This window comes from Falco punctatus, assembly GCF_963210335.1.
Source record: "Falco punctatus genome assembly, chromosome: 13".
NCBI classification, from domain to species: Eukaryota; Metazoa; Chordata; class Aves; order Falconiformes; family Falconidae; genus Falco; species Falco punctatus.
Window position 1 is genome coordinate 7,094,888 of NC_137593.1, and position 22,049 is coordinate 7,116,936.

The 22,049-nt window shown below is 36.1% G+C and overlaps 1 protein-coding gene across 8 annotated transcripts in view; it reads left to right on the forward strand.

The window, feature by feature from the left end:
• The window catches only part of NLGN1 (neuroligin 1), a 427,968-nt gene that overhangs the window by 197,764 nt on the left and 208,155 nt on the right, over positions 1-22,049 (forward strand). For 6 of the 8 annotated variants that reach the window (XM_080409539.1, XM_080409537.1, XM_080409540.1 and 3 more), the window contains 2 exons: positions 2,591-2,650; positions 12,237-12,389. In XM_080409539.1, the coding sequence (XP_080265665.1) occupies positions 2,591-2,650; positions 12,237-12,389 (213 nt within the window). The remainder of the gene's footprint in view (positions 1-2,590; positions 2,651-12,236; positions 12,390-22,049) is intronic. The other 2 variants (XM_080409543.1, XM_080409544.1) reach the window with 1 other exon arrangement.

Below are 22,049 nucleotides of genomic sequence, written 5' to 3' on the forward strand. Positions count from 1 at the left end.
TGTCAAGCATTGGAACAGGCTGCCCAGGAAAGTGGTTGAGTCACTGTCCCTGGAGGTATTTAAAAGACGTGTAGATGTGGCACTTAGGGAGACGGTTTAGTGGTAGACTTGGCGTGCTGGGTTGATGGTTGGGCTTGATGATCTTAAAGGGCTTTTCCAACCTAAATGATTCTGTGGTTTGATGTTTATAAGGAAGGTGGTCTGCTGTGGTTTTTTATTATTATTGTTTTCAGAGAAACTCAGAACTATATAAATAAAAAAATCACCCACGTTATTTTTAATAGCTAGCCCCAGTTATGCTTCAATATATTGTAAAATCAGAGATCGTATGAGATTAGTCTTTTGCATTGTGATGTTTGATGCACTGTGTAACTTCTGTTGAGATCTGGAACCAAAATACCTCAAAAAGGCTAGCTATTAAAAAAAATATGTAAAATTCATTATCTTGGTTTCATCCAGAAAAGAAATTGCCCCTCTCTGTGCAAGTTATTTGGAGAAATGTGTGCTGTTTGCCTTTCCAGATGCTACTTTGTTCCTTTCTGGTGACTTTAAAAAATTTAAAAGATAACAAGAAGCCATTAAAAATGTGTACGTATATATATCTATCTATCTATCTTTGGCTGTGTCTGGCTCTCCATTATTAAGTGCATAGCTCTGTTAAATCCATAGCTCTTAAAGTTCTTAATTTCATTCTTCCTGTTCACCATGCTGAAAACCCACCATGAAATTATTTTTATTCTTTCCATACATCTTTTACTTTTCTGGTTTTATTCTTTTAGAAGTAAAGTTGCTATGGTATGAGAATGATGGGCAGCAAGACATTGAGTATGTGCATTTGGATCGGGTCACATTATCTAGAGAGCATATATTGTAAGGGTTGTATTCAGGGCTTGTATTAGGAAAAGCTATTGCATCACCAAAGCTCTGTGCTAAACAGAGTGATTGTTGCAGATGTGACTATGAAAATGCTCCTGTTTAATTTATGATGCATAATTCTAGTGTTCTGTATTTAGAATGAGTTTAAAACTATACTCCTGACTGATGCAGTAATTAAGGTATTCAGCTTTGGTTTTTTTCAGTAATATGGTCCAGTTCCTACGTTCAGTTAAAATCTCATGGTATTTCATGGGTTGTTTCTGTTTCTCAAATCCATGTACCTGGTACAAACATTTTATGACTGTCTTTTGTTAAATGCATCACTTAGATATGTGGTATTTTGCCTATAAACAACAGGTTTAATGCTGAATGACTACTATCCTGTAAAATAACAGAGCTAGAGAAAGCTTTCTAAAAACAAATATTTTAATACTCCATAATGCTTAGAGTTAATGCATGTCTCTTGCCTACATCTACTGCAAATATCAACACATACTGTTCATCTCCTTTTTGTTGTTGTTTTTGTCTATTGCTATTTTATGCATGAGAAAGTTCTTGGTTTTTACTCTGTGCTTGGCTGGCTTTTTCTTTTTTTGTTACTTAGTCCTGTGTTCGTACTGATTGCTTTTTTTGCATGCAAATTACAGAATGTCATGGAAATGAGCGCTCTGTAAAAAAAAAAAAAAAAAAAAAAAAGGATAATGCTGAGTTCCAACTGTCTTTTGTTTGTGCGTAAGTGTGTAAAATACATGACGTAGAAATATTTTCAGAATGGCCTTTGACTTTCCTTCTGGTGCATATTTTTATTACTTGGTAAAGGAGCAGGTGTTTTTCCTGTTGGGAAAGATGATGAATCTATTAATACTTGTTAATAATACAGGTGCTGGGCATGAAAGAATTTTGTCTTGCCATCTATTTATAGAAATAAGGAATTACAATATCATGTGTCTTGCCCAAGCTAAAACTTAAATATTCAATGCAACTTTTGTATACAGTGCATGAAAGCCTGGCCCCATTGAAATCAATGGCAGAAATCATTGTCTTCAGTTGGTCTAGGATTTCACTCTTGTTTCTAGTTTATGTCTGGATTATGGATTTTCATATTTCTTTACAAATATCACAGCAGGTAGTCAAAGGTTTCAAGGGAATCTACAGTTCTATATAAAAGAGAATGTAATGAGTGTGTCAAAAGAAAAAAAAGTCAAACCCATGCTTATCTTCGTAAAGCATGAGCTGAAATTGAACTCAGAAATGTGAATTAGCATTTCACAGAAAATATTGTTTTAACCAACTGTCAAGACATTTATTAGCCACCTTATTGCGTCAAATGCAAGAGGTAATTTGGCAGTTCTTGTTTCCATTATTCCTAATAACAACAACAAAAAAAAGCAATTAAATTAAGTGGATAAATATAGTTTATGGTGGGTATGCTTTTAGTAAACAAGCTTTGATTCTTCATTTAAAAACAATAAAGCACTGGGCACTCTTTGATTCTTGTGCAAGATGTTTCTAATAGCAATACCCCCTAGGGAAGGTTTTGCTTTAATGTTTGAAAAACGTAATGAAAAATTGGTTGATATAAACTAAGATTTCCCTCTCTGCAAATGTTTTTCTTGAAACATCCATGGGATTTTAATATTCACTGTTTTTTTCTTCAGTCTTGTATATTCTTGAATTGTCTTTTTTCCTCCATTTTCTCCGTTCTCAATCCTAGGTCCCCTTACAAAGAAACAGACAGATGATTTAGGTGATAATGACGGTGCTGAAGACGAAGGTATTTTTTTGCCGCCAAACTGATTTGCATGACAAGGATCCCTGAAAATCTTTTTACTCCCCTCTTTTTTTGACTTCTTGTCTTCTTTTGAAGAGTTTTTTTTTAATTCCCATTTTTGATGTGTTTTGTCTTCTTGCTTGTTGTATACATATATATTTTTTTAATTTTTTAAAAGAAAGAATGTTGTTAATTTCTACGTTTTGATACAAAACAGTAACGATATTTAAAGAGGAGGGTTTTTTGTTTTCTTGAAATGGACTTTTGATATGTTGCATCCCACCTTTTGACTGAATTTTGTCCATACTATTTAAACTAACACTCTTTTAAAGTTTCTCTGTACACCTTTTTGCATGTTTTCTAACCCTATGTATTTCACCACGTACAGACGTTTCTTTTTTCACTGACTGATCTCAGTTTGATAAACATATAAAATGTTGTTTATAAAAGGAAAACTACAGAAAATTCTTAGAAAGTGTCTCTTAAGCAACTGACTTCCCCCAAATACAAAGCCTTCTGCATTTACATGGCCATGGACAAATAGAACTAAATGCAAGATGACCCCACCTCCCTGCAGAAGAGAGGTGGGTCCCCACCACAGGCAATATTTGCAGTTGGTGAGGCTCTGTGCAGCACCAGTGAATTCAGTAGAGCTAAACTGATGTCATCCAGGGGAATCTGATCCCTTCTGTTTTCTACAAGCATATAAAGATGCCTGTCTGCTTGTGGTGACCCTTAGAAAACCCTATTACCAAGTAAAATCGAAAGTGTGAAATGTCAAGCATATTATTCTGTTTATGAATTATGTCTGTTAATCGTATAAGCTATGCAGATTTGATATTTTTTCAGGGCTATGAAAATGGTAACAAGGGGCTCTTTCTCCTGAGCAGTCTCATCCCTTCAAGTAGATGTGCTTCAACATTCTGAATCTTAAACACATACTTTGTATACTTTATGGTCAATGGGTAAAATAAATTACCATATAAGACTAGTAGAGTTGCTACTTGCTTCTCTCTTATATATCTGGGGTCTTTTTTTTGCCAGATACTAAGATGAAGCTTAATTTGTAGACTGCAAGGCTCTTAATTAAGAAATTTTTCATTACACAGAACATTAATTATTTTACTCAAAGAGAAACATGCAGTTTTATCACAAAGGATGAAAGAAGGCAAATATGAGCATTTAATTTCTTACCCAATAATTTAACAGAGACTTTAGAAATAAACCCACAAATCTATACATCTGATTTACGATCCTCTACTGAATGTGTATGTTAAGCATATGAATGAAAGCCCACTACTTGGCCTAAGATTTGAAAGAACCTAATTGAAAATCTCCTTTGAAAGTTGTCATATGTTGCGGTTTAACCCAGCAGGCAGCTAAACACCGCATGGACACTTACTCACCCTCATCCACCCACCCCCCCACCCCCCCCCCCAGAAAAGGAAGGGAAAATAACAATGATAAAAGAATATATGAAAAAAAGGCATGCACAATTCAATTGCTTGTCACCAGCTGACCGATGGCCAGCCTGTTCCCAAGAGGTGGCCCCCATCCAGCTTCCCCCTAGTTTATATACGGAACATGAGATCATATGGTATAGGATACCCCTTGGGTCAGCTGGGGTCCGCTGTCCCACCTGTGTCCCCTCCCAGCTCCTGCTGCCCCCAGCCTGCTCACCGGTGGGGTAGTGCAAGAAGCTGGAAAGTCGTTGACTTAGCGTGAGCCCTGCTCAGCACCAACCACACCACCAGTGTGTTATCAACATCATTCTCGCCCTAAATCCAAAGCCCAGCACTGTGCCAGCTACTAGGAAGAAAATTCACTTTGTCCCAGGCAAAACCAGGACGGGCGTCTTTCAGAGCGAAGTGTGGTAATTCAGATCCACTTCACCCTGTGAGGCCAAGTCATTTCCACATTAGTTCCTGACAAACTATTGCGAGGGGCGTTCTGGTGTGTTCTCCAAGACCTGTGATACTGAATTAGCCATTGTGAAAGTTACACTGTCTTGTTTTAACTATACGTTTTAAGAAACCATTTGAAACCCGGGTTATTCATCCAGTGGACCTTAATGGCTCTCCTAAATTGCTGTATAATTGCCAAGACAGATGCTAATGGCTTAACATTTGTTGAGTCCTTCTCTGCTTAGACACACTTAAGGAGACTCCCCAGTTTGCTAAAATTCAGCAGAGCGGTTGCTCTCAGAAAGCAGTTTAGTCCCTAGAATCAGATGAGAGCAGGGATCTCAGTCACTGGAGAACAAGCGTCCATGTCAGGGAAAGCCTGTCTCCCACATTGACAATTGCAGGAGACAGAGAAAGGACTGTAAGAACACAGCAGTGAAACTAGCAGGGAAGAAACACATTTAAAACACTAATAAATCTCTGTAATTTATAGGACTGGGATTAATTTTCGCTGGCATACAAGTGACAGTTTTGTTCTCCTTTCTGTGCCAGTAGAAGAATGCAGGCAGTAATTAGACTTTTACTGCTTCCGAGAGTCACAGAAAGACAGGGCAAATTCAAATTTTTACGATCAGTCAACACTGATGGCTGCTAGGTTGGTAGAAGCCGCATCTGCTGAGGCCATGCATTGCACTGTCCCTCAGCGGAGGAACAGTAACAGGTGACTATGTTTTGTGAACCTGTCCTTTTGCACTGGAACTCTAGCACTTGTTGCATATGCAGAACCAAAGAGTTCACAAACTTCAGTTTGGGTATAAGTAGAAGGAAAGAGAGAGGCAAAGCAAAAAGCCACCTTAGCTATCTAGATTCCTGCTAACCTGTCCATCAAACTCTTTGCCTTTTGCAGTATGATAGTTTTACTCAATATCAAAATCTACACACGAATAACTGGGGACAAAATAAAACAAATACCAAACTGAATGAATGATAATGTTGGAATATTAGGGAGACTGCACAGTGAAAAACTGTCATATAACCATGGAATCCATGCTACATAAACAGGGTCCAGTGATTTCTAAAATGCTCAGTGTGGCCTCTGTATTAAGAAATCCAGAGCTCCCATGTCTATTTCTCATATTATACCTTTCCAGAAGAAAGATATTTCATAGCAGCTTCTTCAATCAAATGCCTGGAAAGTATTCTGTATTGTGTCACTCAGACATCATAGTTTGATTAGACAGTTTCATTTTAAAACAGTGTTCAATAATCTTATTCCCAGCACAAGCACTGGAATCAGTAATCAAACTTGGATCTCTGGTATGTGCTGCAACCAGTAGACCAGGCTTAATTAGATCATTTTTCATTTTTGTTTTCAAAAGACCCAAAGGCAGTAATGCACATTACCAGCTAATGATCTGCAAATTTGCTGTTTAAAAAATGAAGGTGTTTTCAAGTTCTATGAGTGTGAAATGTGTGAAAAGTCAGAAATTATATAAACGTCTTCTTTTTTTTCCCCAGTCTGGATGCATCCTTGTTTCTGTTTAACCCTTTTATGTCTACATTTGAAATTGCTTACCTGTTTTTCAGTAGGTATTGAACTACTTGAGCAGGTGCCAGAAACAAGAGTGGCAAAAGTACCTGCAACCAGTGAGCATGAGGGCTTTCCCTTTCTATAGCAGCAGTGGATATGCCTATTTGCTGGCATGCAGATAAGCAATATCTAGTTTAGATGCAAGATTTAACTTTAAGTTGAATAAACTGCACCTTCCCCAGTCTAGAAACAAAGCTTACTTTAAAAGTAAAACATTTTAATCTTAATATCTTATCTCAGTCTTAATTTTGGTAGGGTAGTAATTGAACTTGATTTAATTGGGCTATAGCAAAAAAAAGTGACTTTTTATGCACCCTTAGTTCCTATATATGCTAAAATCCTTGGCGTGTCTTAAAATTCTGCAACACAAATCATAAATCAGTCTATGCACTCAGGGATCAGAAGTGGACTTCTAGGTAGTTAGTGCTGTATGGAATAACCATGAAGGATGGCTCACAAATGAGTTTTTCTCATCCACCATTCTGTCATACACACCTTACCTAGCACATCAATCTGTCAATCTTAGATCCGTATTTAGTCCTCAATGCTCTTTGAGCATCTCTCAGTTTTTAATGTATTCAGTCTCACAGCATCGTTCTGCGATAGAGGAATGTTATTCCATTTTTAGAAATGAGGAATACAGATGCTCAGTTTGAGGAATGCAGACATCATGTCCATAGTAAAGCAGGGAACTGAGAGTACATGCCTCAGAAGTGGGGTCTGTAATTGTTAGATGTTTCTACTCTTCCTTCTCCATTCCGATCTCCCCTGTGAAAAAAAGGGACAGATCAGGAACAGATGTTGCTGTTTATTCACAGGCTGTAACTGTGAAGATTCTGATCATTTAGCCTGATGCTCTGTCTTATACGGGCTATTGGACTTCATTGACTGAAGGAAGTTCTTGGTCCAGTGCATGTTTTAAATCAAAACAAACAAAATTCCACTCAAATTTTAAATTGCTAATGATGCATAATGCTTCTGCAAATCCCTTCTTATGCTTAACAGACTGTAGCGCCATTGGCGGAAAAGAGCACATTTTCAGAATTGAGAATCTTTTCCAAAAAACCCCATCGCTCCATTAGTATTAAAATAGACTAGGTTGCCAAGTTTAGCATTTCGTCTGCTTTCAACTGTCATGGTAAGAAATAGGGAGAGAAACGATCCTTCCGTCTGGCACTAGTTGTACATTTTCGGACTTTAGAGATCAGTAAACAGCAGAACACATTTGTCTACCTCAAAAAGCAACCACATGCTTCAGCCTTAATTATAGCCTCTAATGAGTGCCAGCCAGGCTGGAGCAGCACAGAACTTATCACTTTGGGTGAACTTGATAACTGACACACAGAGACATATTCATGATTCCTGTTCATCCTGTCATCCATTCATGTGAGTTCTGTGATTCCAGCTCCCAAGTACAGGTGCCAATGTCACTTGCATATTAAATTTGGGGATTATATTTTCCCTTTACACTTAGAACCTGAGTTCAGATTATGTTGAATTTTTGTAGTGAAGTTATTAATACTTGAAAATGTGCATAATAAAAATTCTGACAGACCTTTAATTTAAGCACCTCTTCAGGGCTCCGTTATACTTTTAGCACTGCCAAACATTGCTTATACAGTGAAGAGTCTGTCAGCTTTAGCATTTCCAACAGTCATCTTTTAATAAATTAAAATTACTACCTATCTGGCTATCGAGGTCCTACTCTGAAAATCTGCTCCAGATGCTTACCTGTAAAAGCATAGGCCTTTTTTTTTTTTTTTGTGTGTGTGTGTGTTAGAATATACATCTATATAGTCCTTCAGTTAAATGTTTGAGGGTGCACAAAATGATCTTTTCATTTGACAAATACAAAAACAAATGAAAAAAGAGATCTTTCTATTTGTCTGAAACTTGATGGGTGCAGGCTGTATTTGAAATTATGAAACATATCTAGAACCTTGCTGCCACTCCTAAAAGAATTTCAGTAGTTACTGTGGTAGCCTCCAGATGTCTAGTTTTATATCATGTTAAAAACATGGCATTAATGAATGTTTACATATTAGCACTGCACAGTGCAGTAGCTTATTAAAATAGTGCACCTATGAGGCATCTGATAGATTTGAACAGAAAGGTCAAATACTGTTAAAAGGCTTTTAAATGATTAAGACTGGCACTGATTGGTGCCATGCTCTACTTAAATTTAGGACGAAAGCTTATGGAAGAGCTATGCATCTATCCATATAATATTCTATGAAAGGAGCACATTGGCTTTACAGTAACCTATCTAAAACTTTTCCACTGTTCTTGTACTGTTTCATGACAAAAAAAATAAATTACTTAATATTCTACATCAAAATGTCATAATTTTTTATAACATTTGGAAAACCCCTGCTTGTGACATCTGGGCTAAACTAATTATGGTTTTGTGCTAAGTTGTCTCTAGGTAGGCTTTCTTCCTTTCCCTTTTTTGGTTGTTCCCTGCAAATTATACTTGTTAAGTCACGTGGCAAATTCACATCAGCTTCAAATGACTGAAGCTATAATTATGTTTTGTTATATATGACAATTGTGACTGGTATTCACAGTCAGACACGGTTCCCTGTTGTGTGATGTAACAAACAGAATAAAAGACAGCCCTATTTCTAAATTGCCTGTAATGTAATTAAGACCAGACATAAAAAGTAGATACAACAAACATTAGAAAGGTACAGAGGAGAGAAAAGGATGGAAATCATAATAAGAAAGGTCATGTATATGTCATATAAATAAGATCATTCTCTGCTGTACAGTAAGACCTGCTTCGATGGTTTATGAACTAGCAATTTAAAGCCAAAAAAATCCCAGCACTTAAGTCTTAACTTCTGTGTGAATGAAAACAGAACAGAGTCGAATTTGAGAAAGATTTTGAACTGCACTATCCCTGCATGTATTTTAAAATATTCATGTATCTGCTTTTTAATTAAAGCAACACTTAATAAAACTTTTTTTTAAAAAAAACAAAACCAAAAAGAATAGTGCACAACTAAATTAAAGCAGTACATAAATCTACATTTGGCAGAAATGCTACATTTGTACCCCAATTCTTCAGGTTTGGAATGAGCTACTTGTGCAGACATGCGCACAAAGGACTGATACCAGCCTATAGGAAAAAAATGAAAGATGTATTGAATCATTTCTGGTCAGGTTTTGAAAAGTATTTGAGTGGCAAAATCTCAGTGATTTTCTAGGAGTTGGACACTTAACTCCAATAAGCATTTTTGAAAAATGAATCTTTCTACTCTATTTGTACCAATACAGAATTTCTTGTCACAGAGTATTATCTTAAGACATCCTCCATTTTGATTTTAAAAGCTGATAGTTTTCATGGGGAAACATTTACTCACTTTCAGGTAGGAATCAATTCTTGATTATGGTCTGATTTTTTTGCTTTCTTCCTTTGATCCTATTATTAATATCCACTAGTTAATAACATCTGTACTTAAACAGTAGTATCCCAGCTGCATATTTGCACCTTTTAAATGTTCCTAGCTATAGACAGCTGTAGACTGCAATTGATATGAAACTACCGACTGCAAGACCAAAATGCAGTGATCTCTCTTCTTCACATGAAGAGCTCCATGGTTTCAACATAATCCGCAGCCCAGAGTCCCACTAGTGTCAGCTCAATACTGCGTAACCTCTCGCAGTACTAGATTACTGCCTGTGACACACAGAAGCACCATTTTTCTTTTATAGAAGGGATTTCTCTGAAGACTGATGACTTTGGCAAAGCAGCATGAGGAAAATTCGTATTGCATGTCATCTGCTCTGTCATGGCACATAGGCACAGCTGAAAATTAGTCTGTCTTTATCTGTCTGTAATCTTTATAAGAATATTCATAGTGGGAAATTACAGAAGTATGGTATAGACAGAATTTACTCAGAGAATAACTTCTTTTTATGTCAGGTTTTACTTAAGAATGTGTGCTTCCTTTCCCAGATAAAGGACACCCATTCTTTTCAAAATATTCCAATATTATTTTCCAGATAAACAGGCCAGTACTACCAACATTTCATTACTGTTCACAGTCAGTACTCCGTAATTCTATGTAATTTTAATTAAAGAAGAATTCTGAGACAGTCTCCCCCTGTGCTACCACCAAGCACACAATTAACTGTGTACAATTTCTGCTGGGAACAGTCACACAGTGATTTCAGATTAATAATTTATTATTGCTTCCATATTTGTAACAAAAAAAAATAAAAAGCAGCATAAACTATGAAAAAAAATCCCATCTACTGAAAACAGTATATGAATTTGAAAAGATTTTTTTCCTCGATGTAGGTTTTAAACCCCAGGAGCTCATAATTCTATCCTATGGATGATGAAGATAAATAATCTTCTTAGCTTTACACTCTGAAAATTGCATGTTGGAAAGCCCTTACTATATGCTTGAGTGAGGAAAGCAATACAAGCAATTTCGTGCACAACCTTTCATCATCCTTTTGGTCTTGAATAAATGATTGTTCTAGTACTTCCAATATTGAAGATCCAATTTCTGTTCTTGACTATTCTGGCATTTTCTTCAAATTAGAATCAATATAAAAATAATAATAGCAACTGGCTTTCTATAAACAGACACATCTGTGCTGAACTTTTTCAGCAAATTCAAAAAGCAGGGCTTTGATTATAACTGCCTTCACCTAGTAGTCTTTACAGTGCTCCAGAAATGATTCAAACAATTCTACCGAGAGCTTACTTGAAAGCTTTTTAACTAAGATTCCTCCAAATCAAAGGAGTAAACAATGCATCTAAGATTTCTTCAAATGCTGAAGTGAGTAATTGGGGAATTTACTCGAATACTGTCATAATGACAAAAAATATCTTCAAAGAACGTCCAGTACTGTTCCTCACTGGGAAGTTTTTACATGCTCTCTTGTTATTGCCTTTCTTGATTTTAAGGCACTATTATGGAATATTATGACTTGGACAGTGGAAAAGACTCAGGCATCTGGTAAATAAGATCAAAACACAATTTAATCCAGATGTAAAAGTTTAAATTTACACATTACCTGATTTCTTTCCTGTCCAACAGAAAAAAATCTTTTTAAAAACATATATTATCCCAGTGTGAACTGTTGTTTTGAATTGGTACTTAGATGAATTGGTACTTAGAGAATAACTTTCCTCACAAGGAGTAGTGGTGGTCTAATATTTGAAATTTTATTCCCTGTAGATGCATCATGTTATAAATTGGACTGTGTTGGGGGGGGGGGGGGGGGGGGGGGGGGAGACCCAAACCGTTTTCTTAGTTAAATTCAAACCAATATGTCAATTTCTTGTTTATTTTTTCTGTCTGAGACAATGACAGAGCTTCAGGAATCAAAATTGTTACCTGCATTTGGCATGACTTTTGAGAACCTTGCAATTGGTTTAAATGCAGGGTGCAGACTTAGAAACATTGTTCCAGGCAGCTGTTTTTTCAAACATGCAGTCCTTTTCATAATTCAGTAAAATAGGAAGTACCCACACAACTTGAACTTAAGGCTACCCAGGTTACAAATAATATTGATTTGAACAGCTTCCAAGTATTTTTGAGAAATTAGACTTCAGACCTATTAAAAGACAGCTGTTTTGTGCACCCTTTTTTAATATTATTGATCTTACCACACTGGACACAATCAACAATTTATATGCGAGCAGAAATCTTGTTTATCTTAACGTGGTGAATCACCTTTAGCTAAGTGAACAGAAGGATGCACTGAGCTTTCAGAAGTGTTCAGACTTTGCCTAAACGAGCTCACACTGATGTTAGTAGCATTTTACATCAAATTCAGCAGGAACAGAATCAGACCACTGTTCCATTGCATTTGAGCAAACATGTTACCATTTTCAATTCTTTCGTGCTTTTCCAAGAACAATGAGTGTTTCAAAAATATGAACTTTGGTTACAAGCAAACCACAAAGAAACACTTATGCCCACCTTCCCATTTCCTTATGTAAAAGATGTTGCTTGAGAAACACTTCAAGAAAAATAACCTCACTAAAAATAAATTAAAAATAAATTAAAATATTGCATGTAACTTATTTGGTACTTTCTTGAAATAAAATGTATCTTAATATTTTTTCCAGACATTCGGGACAGTGGGGGACCTAAGCCTGTGATGGTGTATATTCACGGAGGGTCCTACATGGAAGGCACTGGAAATTTATATGATGGCAGTGTTCTAGCAAGTTATGGGAATGTGATAGTCATCACAGTCAACTATCGCCTTGGGGTACTTGGTAAGAAGCTTTTAGCTTTCCATTAATCCCTGCTATCTGCAATGCAATTCATGTTGTGTGTGAGAATGTATTAAAAACAAACAAGCAAATGAAAAACAAAAGAACAACTTTTTAAATTTTCTTTTTGGTCAAATAAGTTTTGTATTCTGCTGTTGAGATATAAAGACATTGCTAGTATTATCTGCAAGAACCTGCTGTCATGCTTTCAGTGGTATGAAACAGGTGTTCCCATAGCTGAGCTGCTCAGAATCTGAAGATTTCTCTTTTTCCCTGTGAATAGCAGCAATGCTTTACTTCATAGACAAGTAATTCTTTTTTTTTTGTTGGTTTTTTTTTTTTTTTTTTTTAATGTTGTCATAGGCAATAGGTTTTTCTGTGGAAGAAAATGACCAAGTTTTGATTACCATGATTTTTTCTTGGTAATAAATTTTTAATTTCGCTTTTGAAAAAGCTATGGAGGTTATAAAGCCATTATTTAATAAAACCTGTAATTTTAACCTTTTTGTTTTGAGCTTCATTGTGGTTTTGAAAGGTGTTACAGGTATAATTCGAATACCTCCAGTACTTCTTTTCTGGGCCAATTTAGAGAGCTAATAGAGTTACTTTGGGTTGTTTCAAATACAGTGAATAGGATATGCCGATGCTGTTGGTAGACTTGTGTGGTATCCCTCTGGTAGCTTGTATTTCTAATAAGTTACGCTTTGCTGTTTGTTCAGTGTAGTCACATTCACGGTACAAGTTCAGTAGCTCTTGAGACAATGTGATTGTTGTTTTTTTCTTCTGCATATTTTACCAAAATGTCGCATGGTGAGACTCCTGAAAGCAGGAGTTCAGTTCTGGGATATTATGGAGGCCAGTACAGTAACTTTAGAATAGTTACATAATTATTAGGGTGTTGCCTGTAACATCTGCAGTGGTGTGATAGGCCGTTCACAGCAGCGGGTTGGTTCTGAAGACGGTCAACTTTGTTGTCAGTTCATGGGTGGTAGCACTGTCTGCTACTCTGGTTTTCTTCTGTGTGGTTGTTTTATTTAAACTTTGCTCTGTTTTTTTGTGCATTAGCATGATCTACAAATTCATCGGTTCTGGTTTGCTCATTTGGGTAGTTTTCTCCAAACAGTTTCATTTTTGTTAAAAATTTGACATCTGAACACACTTTAATTTTGGGAGGAGTTTCAAATTTTGAAACTTAGTCTATTATGGTTGTGTTTTACAAGAGACTGAATCATTTCCAGAAAAATCATAACTATTTCTTTACTGGATTTTACCTCCTTAGTATACACTTGGAGTTTTCATTTATGATGTACTTCTCTAAGCAAGGGAATTCTGATATTTTGTATGTTTTTCTCCCTCCTCCTGTTCTCCGATTTATATAGTGGCTTCAAGTCCTGGGCACGTTTTAGTGCAGCAGTTGATAACCTGTAGTCTGTACCTCTAATTGACATTTTAGTTTTACACCAGCCCCCTCTCCCTGATGTTTCAAATAACTTTTGTCTATATTGTATTCTAGTAATATATTCTGCCCATTAATAAAGTATCTGTTATCACAAAGCACTGTTTATTTTTGTAAAATGTCTAATTCCTAAATAATTTGCAGTTGCAGTGTTTGAAAGGGCTAGTTGCTTGAAAGATGAAAATTAATTCACCTTTGTTGATGGTAATGGCTTCTCCATTTGTAATTTAACACTGATCCCTGAGGTAACCTACTGCTAACATCTTACTGAGCTTGGGAGGATTTCATTTGTGTTTGTGCTTGTGTGGTTCTTTGGACTTTACAGAGCCTCAAGGGGCAGAGAGCTAATTTTCTTTCACGTGGGACCTATTACAGTAAAACCTCTAAAACTCACGGCAGAATCCAGTGATTGGTATGAGTACCTGAAATTATTTTCAAACTAACTAAAAGAACCTTGTACCAGGCTTGCAGGGTTTTCTTAGTAAAATTAATGCACCTATTAAATATATGTAGAAGATGTTCATATATTTTGTACAATGTTACAAATGGTACAATGCCTATCTGTCATGTATTAAATAAATAATGATACATCACTAAACAGGTAGTGTAGAAACATGTTAGTAAACAAAAAAGAAAATTTGCACAGTCTGCATTTTCTCTGCCTTTGTTTTCTGGCCTCAGAGTAGAGTTTTTGCATAATTGTAGTAGATATCAACTTTTATTTTTACTGTTTTGAAACTCTTGTTCATCACTGTACAGCAGAACATTGCCCTTTGCAGTCATGGTAGATACAATATGGTTTTACAAATACATAGCTGAAAAATTCTCAGCTTCCTTTTTTCTGATCATGTCCCATCTTTCTATCTGAAAATACTGTGGCCAGCAGGACTAGGGCAGTGATCATCCTCATGTACTCATGGCATTGGTGAAGTCACACTTCAAATACTGTTTTGGGCCCCTCACAGCAAGAATGACATTGAGGTGCTGGAGTGTGTCCAAAAAAGAGTCACAAAGCTGGTGAAGGGTCTAGAGAACGAGTTTTATGAGGAGCAGCTGAGGGAACTGGGGTTGTTTAGTCTGGAGAAAAGGAAGCTCAGGGGAGACCTTATTGCTCTCTACAGCTGCCTGAAAGGAGATCGGAGCAAGGTGGGGGTCGGTCTCTTCTCCCAGATAACAAGTGACAGGTCAAGAGGAAACGGCCTCAAGTTGCACCAGGGAGGTTTAGATCGGGTATTAGGAAACATTTATTCACTGAAAGGGTGGGCAATTGGAACAGGCTGCCCAGAGAAGTGGTGGAGTCACCATCCTTGGAAGTGTTTAAAAAATACATAGATGTGGTGCTTAGGAACATGGTTTAGTGGTGGCCTTGGCAGTGCTGGGTTGATGGTTGGACTGGATGATCTTAAGGGTCTTTTCCAGACTAAATGATTCTATGAGTCTATCTGTAAGGTGAGAGATTCAGCTTCCCTGTCCAATGTCTGTGGGACACCTAGATCTCACTTCACTGCTGTGTAAAATGCCTGGCTGTATATGGAGAAGTAACACGGATTTTTTTTCTCATGAGATGATGTGGGGACAACTTAAGGTCTATCTCCTCACTTTCATATGACCTTTATTGGACTGTGTTTCTTGTATCGGTCTTTATGGATATATCTCTTGATGTAGATGGTTTCTGCGAGACCTAGGAGTTCTGCCATTGTTTCACCAAGACTCACACTGAGACATTTCTTAATAAGGAACCCACTTAAATAAATGTTCAGAGCTGCAGCAGCAACATTTTCTTCCAGACCAATAGTGATGTGAAGGGAGGATATGCTGTGTTATTAGACTCCTTACAGTACGATTATTAAGCCCACAGTAGACAGCTTTTGGTGCAATTCAGATTGGTTTTTTTCTGTTTATTTTGAGTTGAAACCTTTGTCTTACAGACTAAAGTGCTCAAGGACCTGCATTTTATAGATGCAAGATTTGCTTCTGCATAAAATGCTAGAAATTGCTTAAAAGTGAAATCCACTTGGTAAAGAGAAAATAATTATAAAAATGTAAGTAGTATGGAGCAAGTGAATTTTAAAAAAAAAACAAACAAAACCTCAGTGCATTCCCTGGCCCAATTTTGTCTTTGAAACAAGTTTGAGAATGAAAATCTGTTAGAAACTTTCTTTAGATAAAGATAAGATGGAAAAGAGAACTGTTTGCCCTGAAAAAGTGAGGAGTACTGAATAGGAAGCCATTGGAAACAGACTTTTTATATCTTCTTTAGATTCCTTTAAATGCTGGTCTTGTGCAAGCAATCTCATCCATTAAGGAATACCGAGCAAGTAGTTTAATACCCTTGAAGGACAGCATAGGAGTAAGCACAGATGTATTTTTATGGTTTCTTATTAGGAAAGGACAGATATGAAGACAAGTTTGGATTTTGAACTCAACTAATTTGAGACTTCAAATGTTTATTTAATATATAGCCATCTGGTAAAAAGCAGGAGCTTTTTATTTAAATTTCATAAAAGAAATGTAAAAGGATTATAAAAGGAATCTATTTAACATCCAGAAAAAATCATGATAGACAGGTTTAATACTGCTAGTGCTGTTTGCTGTGTTCTTTCTTATGAAAGGTTTATTTAGAAAAGGAGAATGCTTTGGGTCGCCACTGGCTACTACCCCTTTTTCTCTCAAGATGGGAGAGAAAGGAGAGAGCTGGTTTATGCTAACTGCATACTGGTTTCTTCATTTTATTAATTTCTGCATCTTGTTCTGGATTATCTTTTAACCACAGGACTTTAATACAACTGAAAGAAACATTTTTAATGCAACTCACAAAATGAACTGGGAGATGGAAGAATGATTCACAGGAATCTCTAGGTTAAGCACTGCTTTAAATTTCCCATTTTTTCCCTATTTAAGCAGCAGTGATTTTCTCTACAGAAACAGTAAATTGTCATTCCAAGGGTCTGGGTTAAAAGGTCATAATAAAGAAAAAGGAAAAATTACATGCATTTTGTATTTCCCATTTGGCATTCTGAATAAGTCTGCATTGGTAAGGCAAATGTTCTATAACTGCAAGACCATAATTTATGCCAAAATGGAAGCACACCCGTAAGTGAGATTGTCTTGGTCATGCTTGCTTGAATTATGAGCAATTTTGCCTTTTGAGGAGGATGTAGGAAACATTGCTGTCTTTTAGTTTTGTATTTATATTGTTACTCTTTAGTTGGAGGGTATTGACAGGGATTACTGAGTAGGAAACACCTACCCAGGTATTCTGCCACTTTGATTTTTAAGCCAGTTTGTATTTTTAACGCTGAAAGTAGTCACTGCAGCACACTGTTTGAAAGGCCTGTTATTCTTACTAGTACATTATTTCCCAAATAACTGCGCTGAAATCAATGGGGCTTATAAGTACAGTACGTCCCCTTGTGACAGAGCCTACTTGCCCGTAATTTGAAATGATGCAATGAGGAAAAAAGGGCACTGGAAAATTGCTACTCATACACAGACCTTCTTCTGAGCAGATCTATTCTTAGAAGAGGTCTGTTGTGTTTACCAGCCCAAACGTCCATTTTTCAGTAGTGTGTTGTGCCAGCTGGCTGTGTTGGGCTGCACATTCATGTAAAATAAAACTCAGAACAGTGAAAGAAAATGGAACAAAGAAAGAATACTGTCACAAAAGGCCTTTTCTACTTTTGGTAATGACAGTTAGAGCTTTATGGACAATGTGGTGAGAGAAGATGAGTCTCATTAAGCCTTAATGTGCTTTGTGTGTTGCTGTGTGTCAGAATATATGAGGAAAATACATTAGGTTTGAACATACATGTTACTTCCATGCAGAATCACGCCAACCAGCAATATCTTATTGGCTAAAGAGGTATGTGATATATAAGACTAGAGTCCTGTTGTAAAAACTGAGCAAACATTGCCAAGTCCAGCATTTCTGCCATTACCCCTTTCTCTGCAAGGCATTGAACATTCCCAACAGGCAAAAAATAGTGCACAAACTTTCCTTTATATGTAAGTTTATGCACAATAGAATGTAGCCTAGTGAACCTTTTCATGGGATGAAGAATTATCTAGTTGACTGTTTGCAGGACTGAACACAAACATGGGAATATATTACAATGAAACCTAATTCAGAACTACTTGGAAGTACCTGCTTGTTTGGGGAGTCTAATTCCATTGTGATTGACTAGAAGGTATTGTCTTGTTTTGTTTCGATATTTTTCTCTTTCTAAATCGCATAACATCTTTTTTTGGTTTTTTTTGTTCTGTGCTTTCAAATTAGATCTGTTTTTTTTTCCAGGATTAATTTAATTTGTCAACCTGATCTATCTTTATTTTGGTAATTATTTACTTTGTATTGTTCCCATCAGATAGTCTGGGGTTTTGTTTTTGTTGGTTTTTTTTTTTTTCCTGCTGCCTTGCTCTTCTCTTTATTTTGACATCATGGTGATACTACTAAAAATATTAAACAGAGGGTATCTTTCAAATATGTTTCAAAACCATATATATAAGGTAGACATAATCCTTTCAAAAATTGCTTCATGTCATATTAAAAAGAATTAGTGAACTTCATAAAGATGTTGTGATGAATTAGTATCCTGTGTCACTTCAATATTTTTGCATATATAACCTATCATGTTCCTATTCTACAATGTGGAGGGGTTGTCTTTTTTTCTGAAAAAAAACTTCTTCACTTTAGTAAAAGTAAGTGTCACCCACTCATGGCATAGTGCCTATTCAGTGAAAGTAACAGTGGAATAGGAAGGTTTATGCTAGATATCAAAAGAGATAAAAAATATAGCAAGATTCTTTTTACTATATTTCTTAGACTGTGGGGTTTTCTTTTATAGTTCATAATTTAATATCCAGTAAAACTGTGAAAACGTTTGATCATTAGCATCAGTGACAAGCACATCCATTATCTTTTTATGAAACCTGAAAGGTACTGTCAGGAGATGGCATTTTATTCCAGCTTTGCTGTACCACCACAGGGTCTCTGATGAGCCTTTTTTCTATTATCCATTTCCTAACATGTTTGAGTAAAAATGATAGATGAACAGAAGATTATATATTATTGCCTAATTAAAAGTACATTACATTGAAAGTAAAGATGGGAAATTAATAGCAAAACACATCAAAATGTGCAGTCAAAAATCATTCATTTGAGTTTTTTGAATTGGAAGAACATGCAGAGAATGTTAATTTATAAATAGTTTTAGGGACCCTTGGCAGCTTCATAACAAGTCTCCTTTAGATATATGAATGTGAAGTTGCTTATAAATGAATTTTAATATTTTGGGATTACGCAGTAGCATAATGTCCTGAAGGCCTTATCTGATCCCACCTTAGCCTTGGGCATCACTATTTCTTGGTATGAAGCACTCCAAATGAATTTGATGCTAGATAAATAGGAGGTGTAAGATAGAAAGTGTACTGCAGTTATCTATTCCCTCTGGTGGTGTACTTCTCAAGGTCTGATTTACACATACTTAGAATTCTAAAATTGTGTTCGGCAATTCTTGTTTAATCTAGTAGGTAACCTCAGGTCAGCCCAGTTTGCAGGAGGCCCAGGCACAGCTCATCTAGATTTACAGTGTCCTAATTTCATAGGTCCATTAATAGAATTAGCATTCAGATCTCAAACCTGCTGTAATTAATGACATTTTAGAGGCTTTTTTGTGAGCTAGTACCAGCCAAAGGGAGTCATGTATGCAGCGAAGCAGAGAGAGGAAGATTGCCACACTTGAATCTGTACCATCAAAATGACAAAATGGACTTGCGGTAAACAATAGGTTATTGACTAGATGTGTTTAAAGGGTCAACTGCAGTGCACAGCAGGCAAGGTATTTATGAAATGGGAACCCTGAATATATAGTGCACTTTTAAAATGAACCATTTCTTTTCTATTTGTGCTTTTTCTAGCACAGCAAATTGACATTATCTACCTGCTTGGATAGATGGATACACACCCGCTTCTCTATCTTTTAGAGCACAAAGACATCATTTTGTTTGCCATTGAATAAGTTTCTATCTTGGTACAGGTACATTTTAAATAACAGGTTTATTCTAACATTTGTCAGTACACTACTTTTTTGGTAAACAGAAAAATAACAAATAACAAATTTTAAAACTATTCATTTTGGTGTTAGAGCAGTTTGTGTCATTTCTGTCAAGAGAAATTACTTTTTGGTAAGATAAATTCCCTTGATCAATATTTAATCATATAATAAAAGTATTCCAGTTTTTCCAAATAGTAGATTTATCTTTGAGAACATAACAAACTTCAACTTGATAATATTTGCAAAATAGGAAATAAAAAGTGTTCACTGAAGAAAATTACAGATATCGTACTTCCTCAGAACAAAACATAAAAATCTTTGGCCCCGTTATCCTACATGAAGTTATCTGTGATTTTTATGATCTAGCTATGTGTAGCTACCTTCATTTTCCTTTAAGTAATATGTGATCAAATTACTTTTACAGCTTTACTGATCCCTGTGCAAAACCTCTAATCTACACTGTTACAAATGTTTCAGGTATGCAAAATAACCTGTATTATACACTGTACACTGTCCTAAGACTTTGGTTGTCTTGTGATGGGAGACTTGTCAGGAAGCCAGGTTTGGCCTCATCCTCAGAAGCAAACAGAGTTTAGGCTGCTCTGCCTTTACCAGAATGCCAAACTTCCCAGGAAAGGATCTATCTGACTACGAGCCAAGAGGTGGGGATAAATCAGGATTTTTATGCAATCTGTATCTCACTGCAGAATGTTCCAACACTGAAATAATCCTCTGAGTTTCCAATATTTTGATTTTCAGCCAAGGCAGGAAGACAGTACAAAATATGCTACAGCTCAGCAGCTAAGTCAGATCTGTGCCCGGTCCTGGTGGGCTGGGCGCTTTTCGCTCCTGAGTTTTACGCTGCTGTAATTCATGCCCAGAAAAAAAGCAAATGAAGATTCTTTTGTCACTTCTGATAGAAGTAGCAGGACAAGTAGATAGCATACTTCAGAACTCCCAATTCACTGCCTTTAATTACATATATTAAAATGGTCCCAAGTTTTTTGAAACTTAAATGAAGCCCTTCTGTATACTGCAGGGCTTTGGAAGCAATAGATAACTTGACAGGGATTTCCATTGCAAATGTTGCTCTCACTTTTCACACATTTCAAATGCACAAAATTGTTCATTTTATGTTTTTTTCGTGTGCAAATTAGTTTACGTATTTAGGTACTAGTTTAAATACTGTTTTGATACTTTGATGTAATAATTCATGATATTTTTGAATCAATTGAACAAGAGCTGTATTGTAAGGTTGTAGCAGCACTTTTTAATGATTCAGAAGAGTAACGTGAACAGTAGATCTAGAGGACCAAAACTCTCTTGGCAGCAGTACTGGCAAGAGAGGGTCCTAAATTTTTTCTTCTGTTTAATGTGTGATCCATGTGTAAATGCCTGCCTTAGCCAACATATAAAATAGTACAGAAAAATGTAGCAATTTGTGTTACTTTCCAATGGAGAATATATAGAAGACTGCATTGTTTGATATACTGATTTCTTACATCCCACTATGTACAGGCAAATAAATATTTTAGAGAAAACTAGATTTGAATACATTATTACATGAAAAACTGCTAGATGAAGGCCTTTAAAAGGCCAGAGGAAATGATGTATATAGGCTAACATCCCTTATGAAGCAAAGTATGAAAATTGCCTTCAAGCAAATATAAATAATAGATGCGAATATATTTGTGGAAGTATTTTGAGTATCTCCTGTTGTATATGTTGCAAGCTAAATATATTTTTTAAAAAGTAATGTTTGATTTTATGAAATCACCTACATTCATTGTCATTTGTTCAACTTCTCAACACTTTCCACCAGGATTTCCGTTGAGAGGTCTTATGTTGCCATAGGCATGCTAAAACATTCTTAAATTTTCTTCTTATTAATTGAGAATGAAATGTTCGGTACAGAAGTACAAAATATGAGAAGAGACAGTGCCATATAGCTCCAAAGCATTTAGAAAAGGCAAACGCATCCCTAACCTGGTTTCCTTACTTAGGTTCTAATAGCCCATTTATTTGGTAAGCACTTATTTGTTTCACCTCACTGATTTCAACAGGAAACATACAGGTAAATTATTTTTTTCCAAAAAAGTTTGTTTCCATCCCTACTTGTTGGTATAATTTATTGTACATTAGTTGATTTGCTTC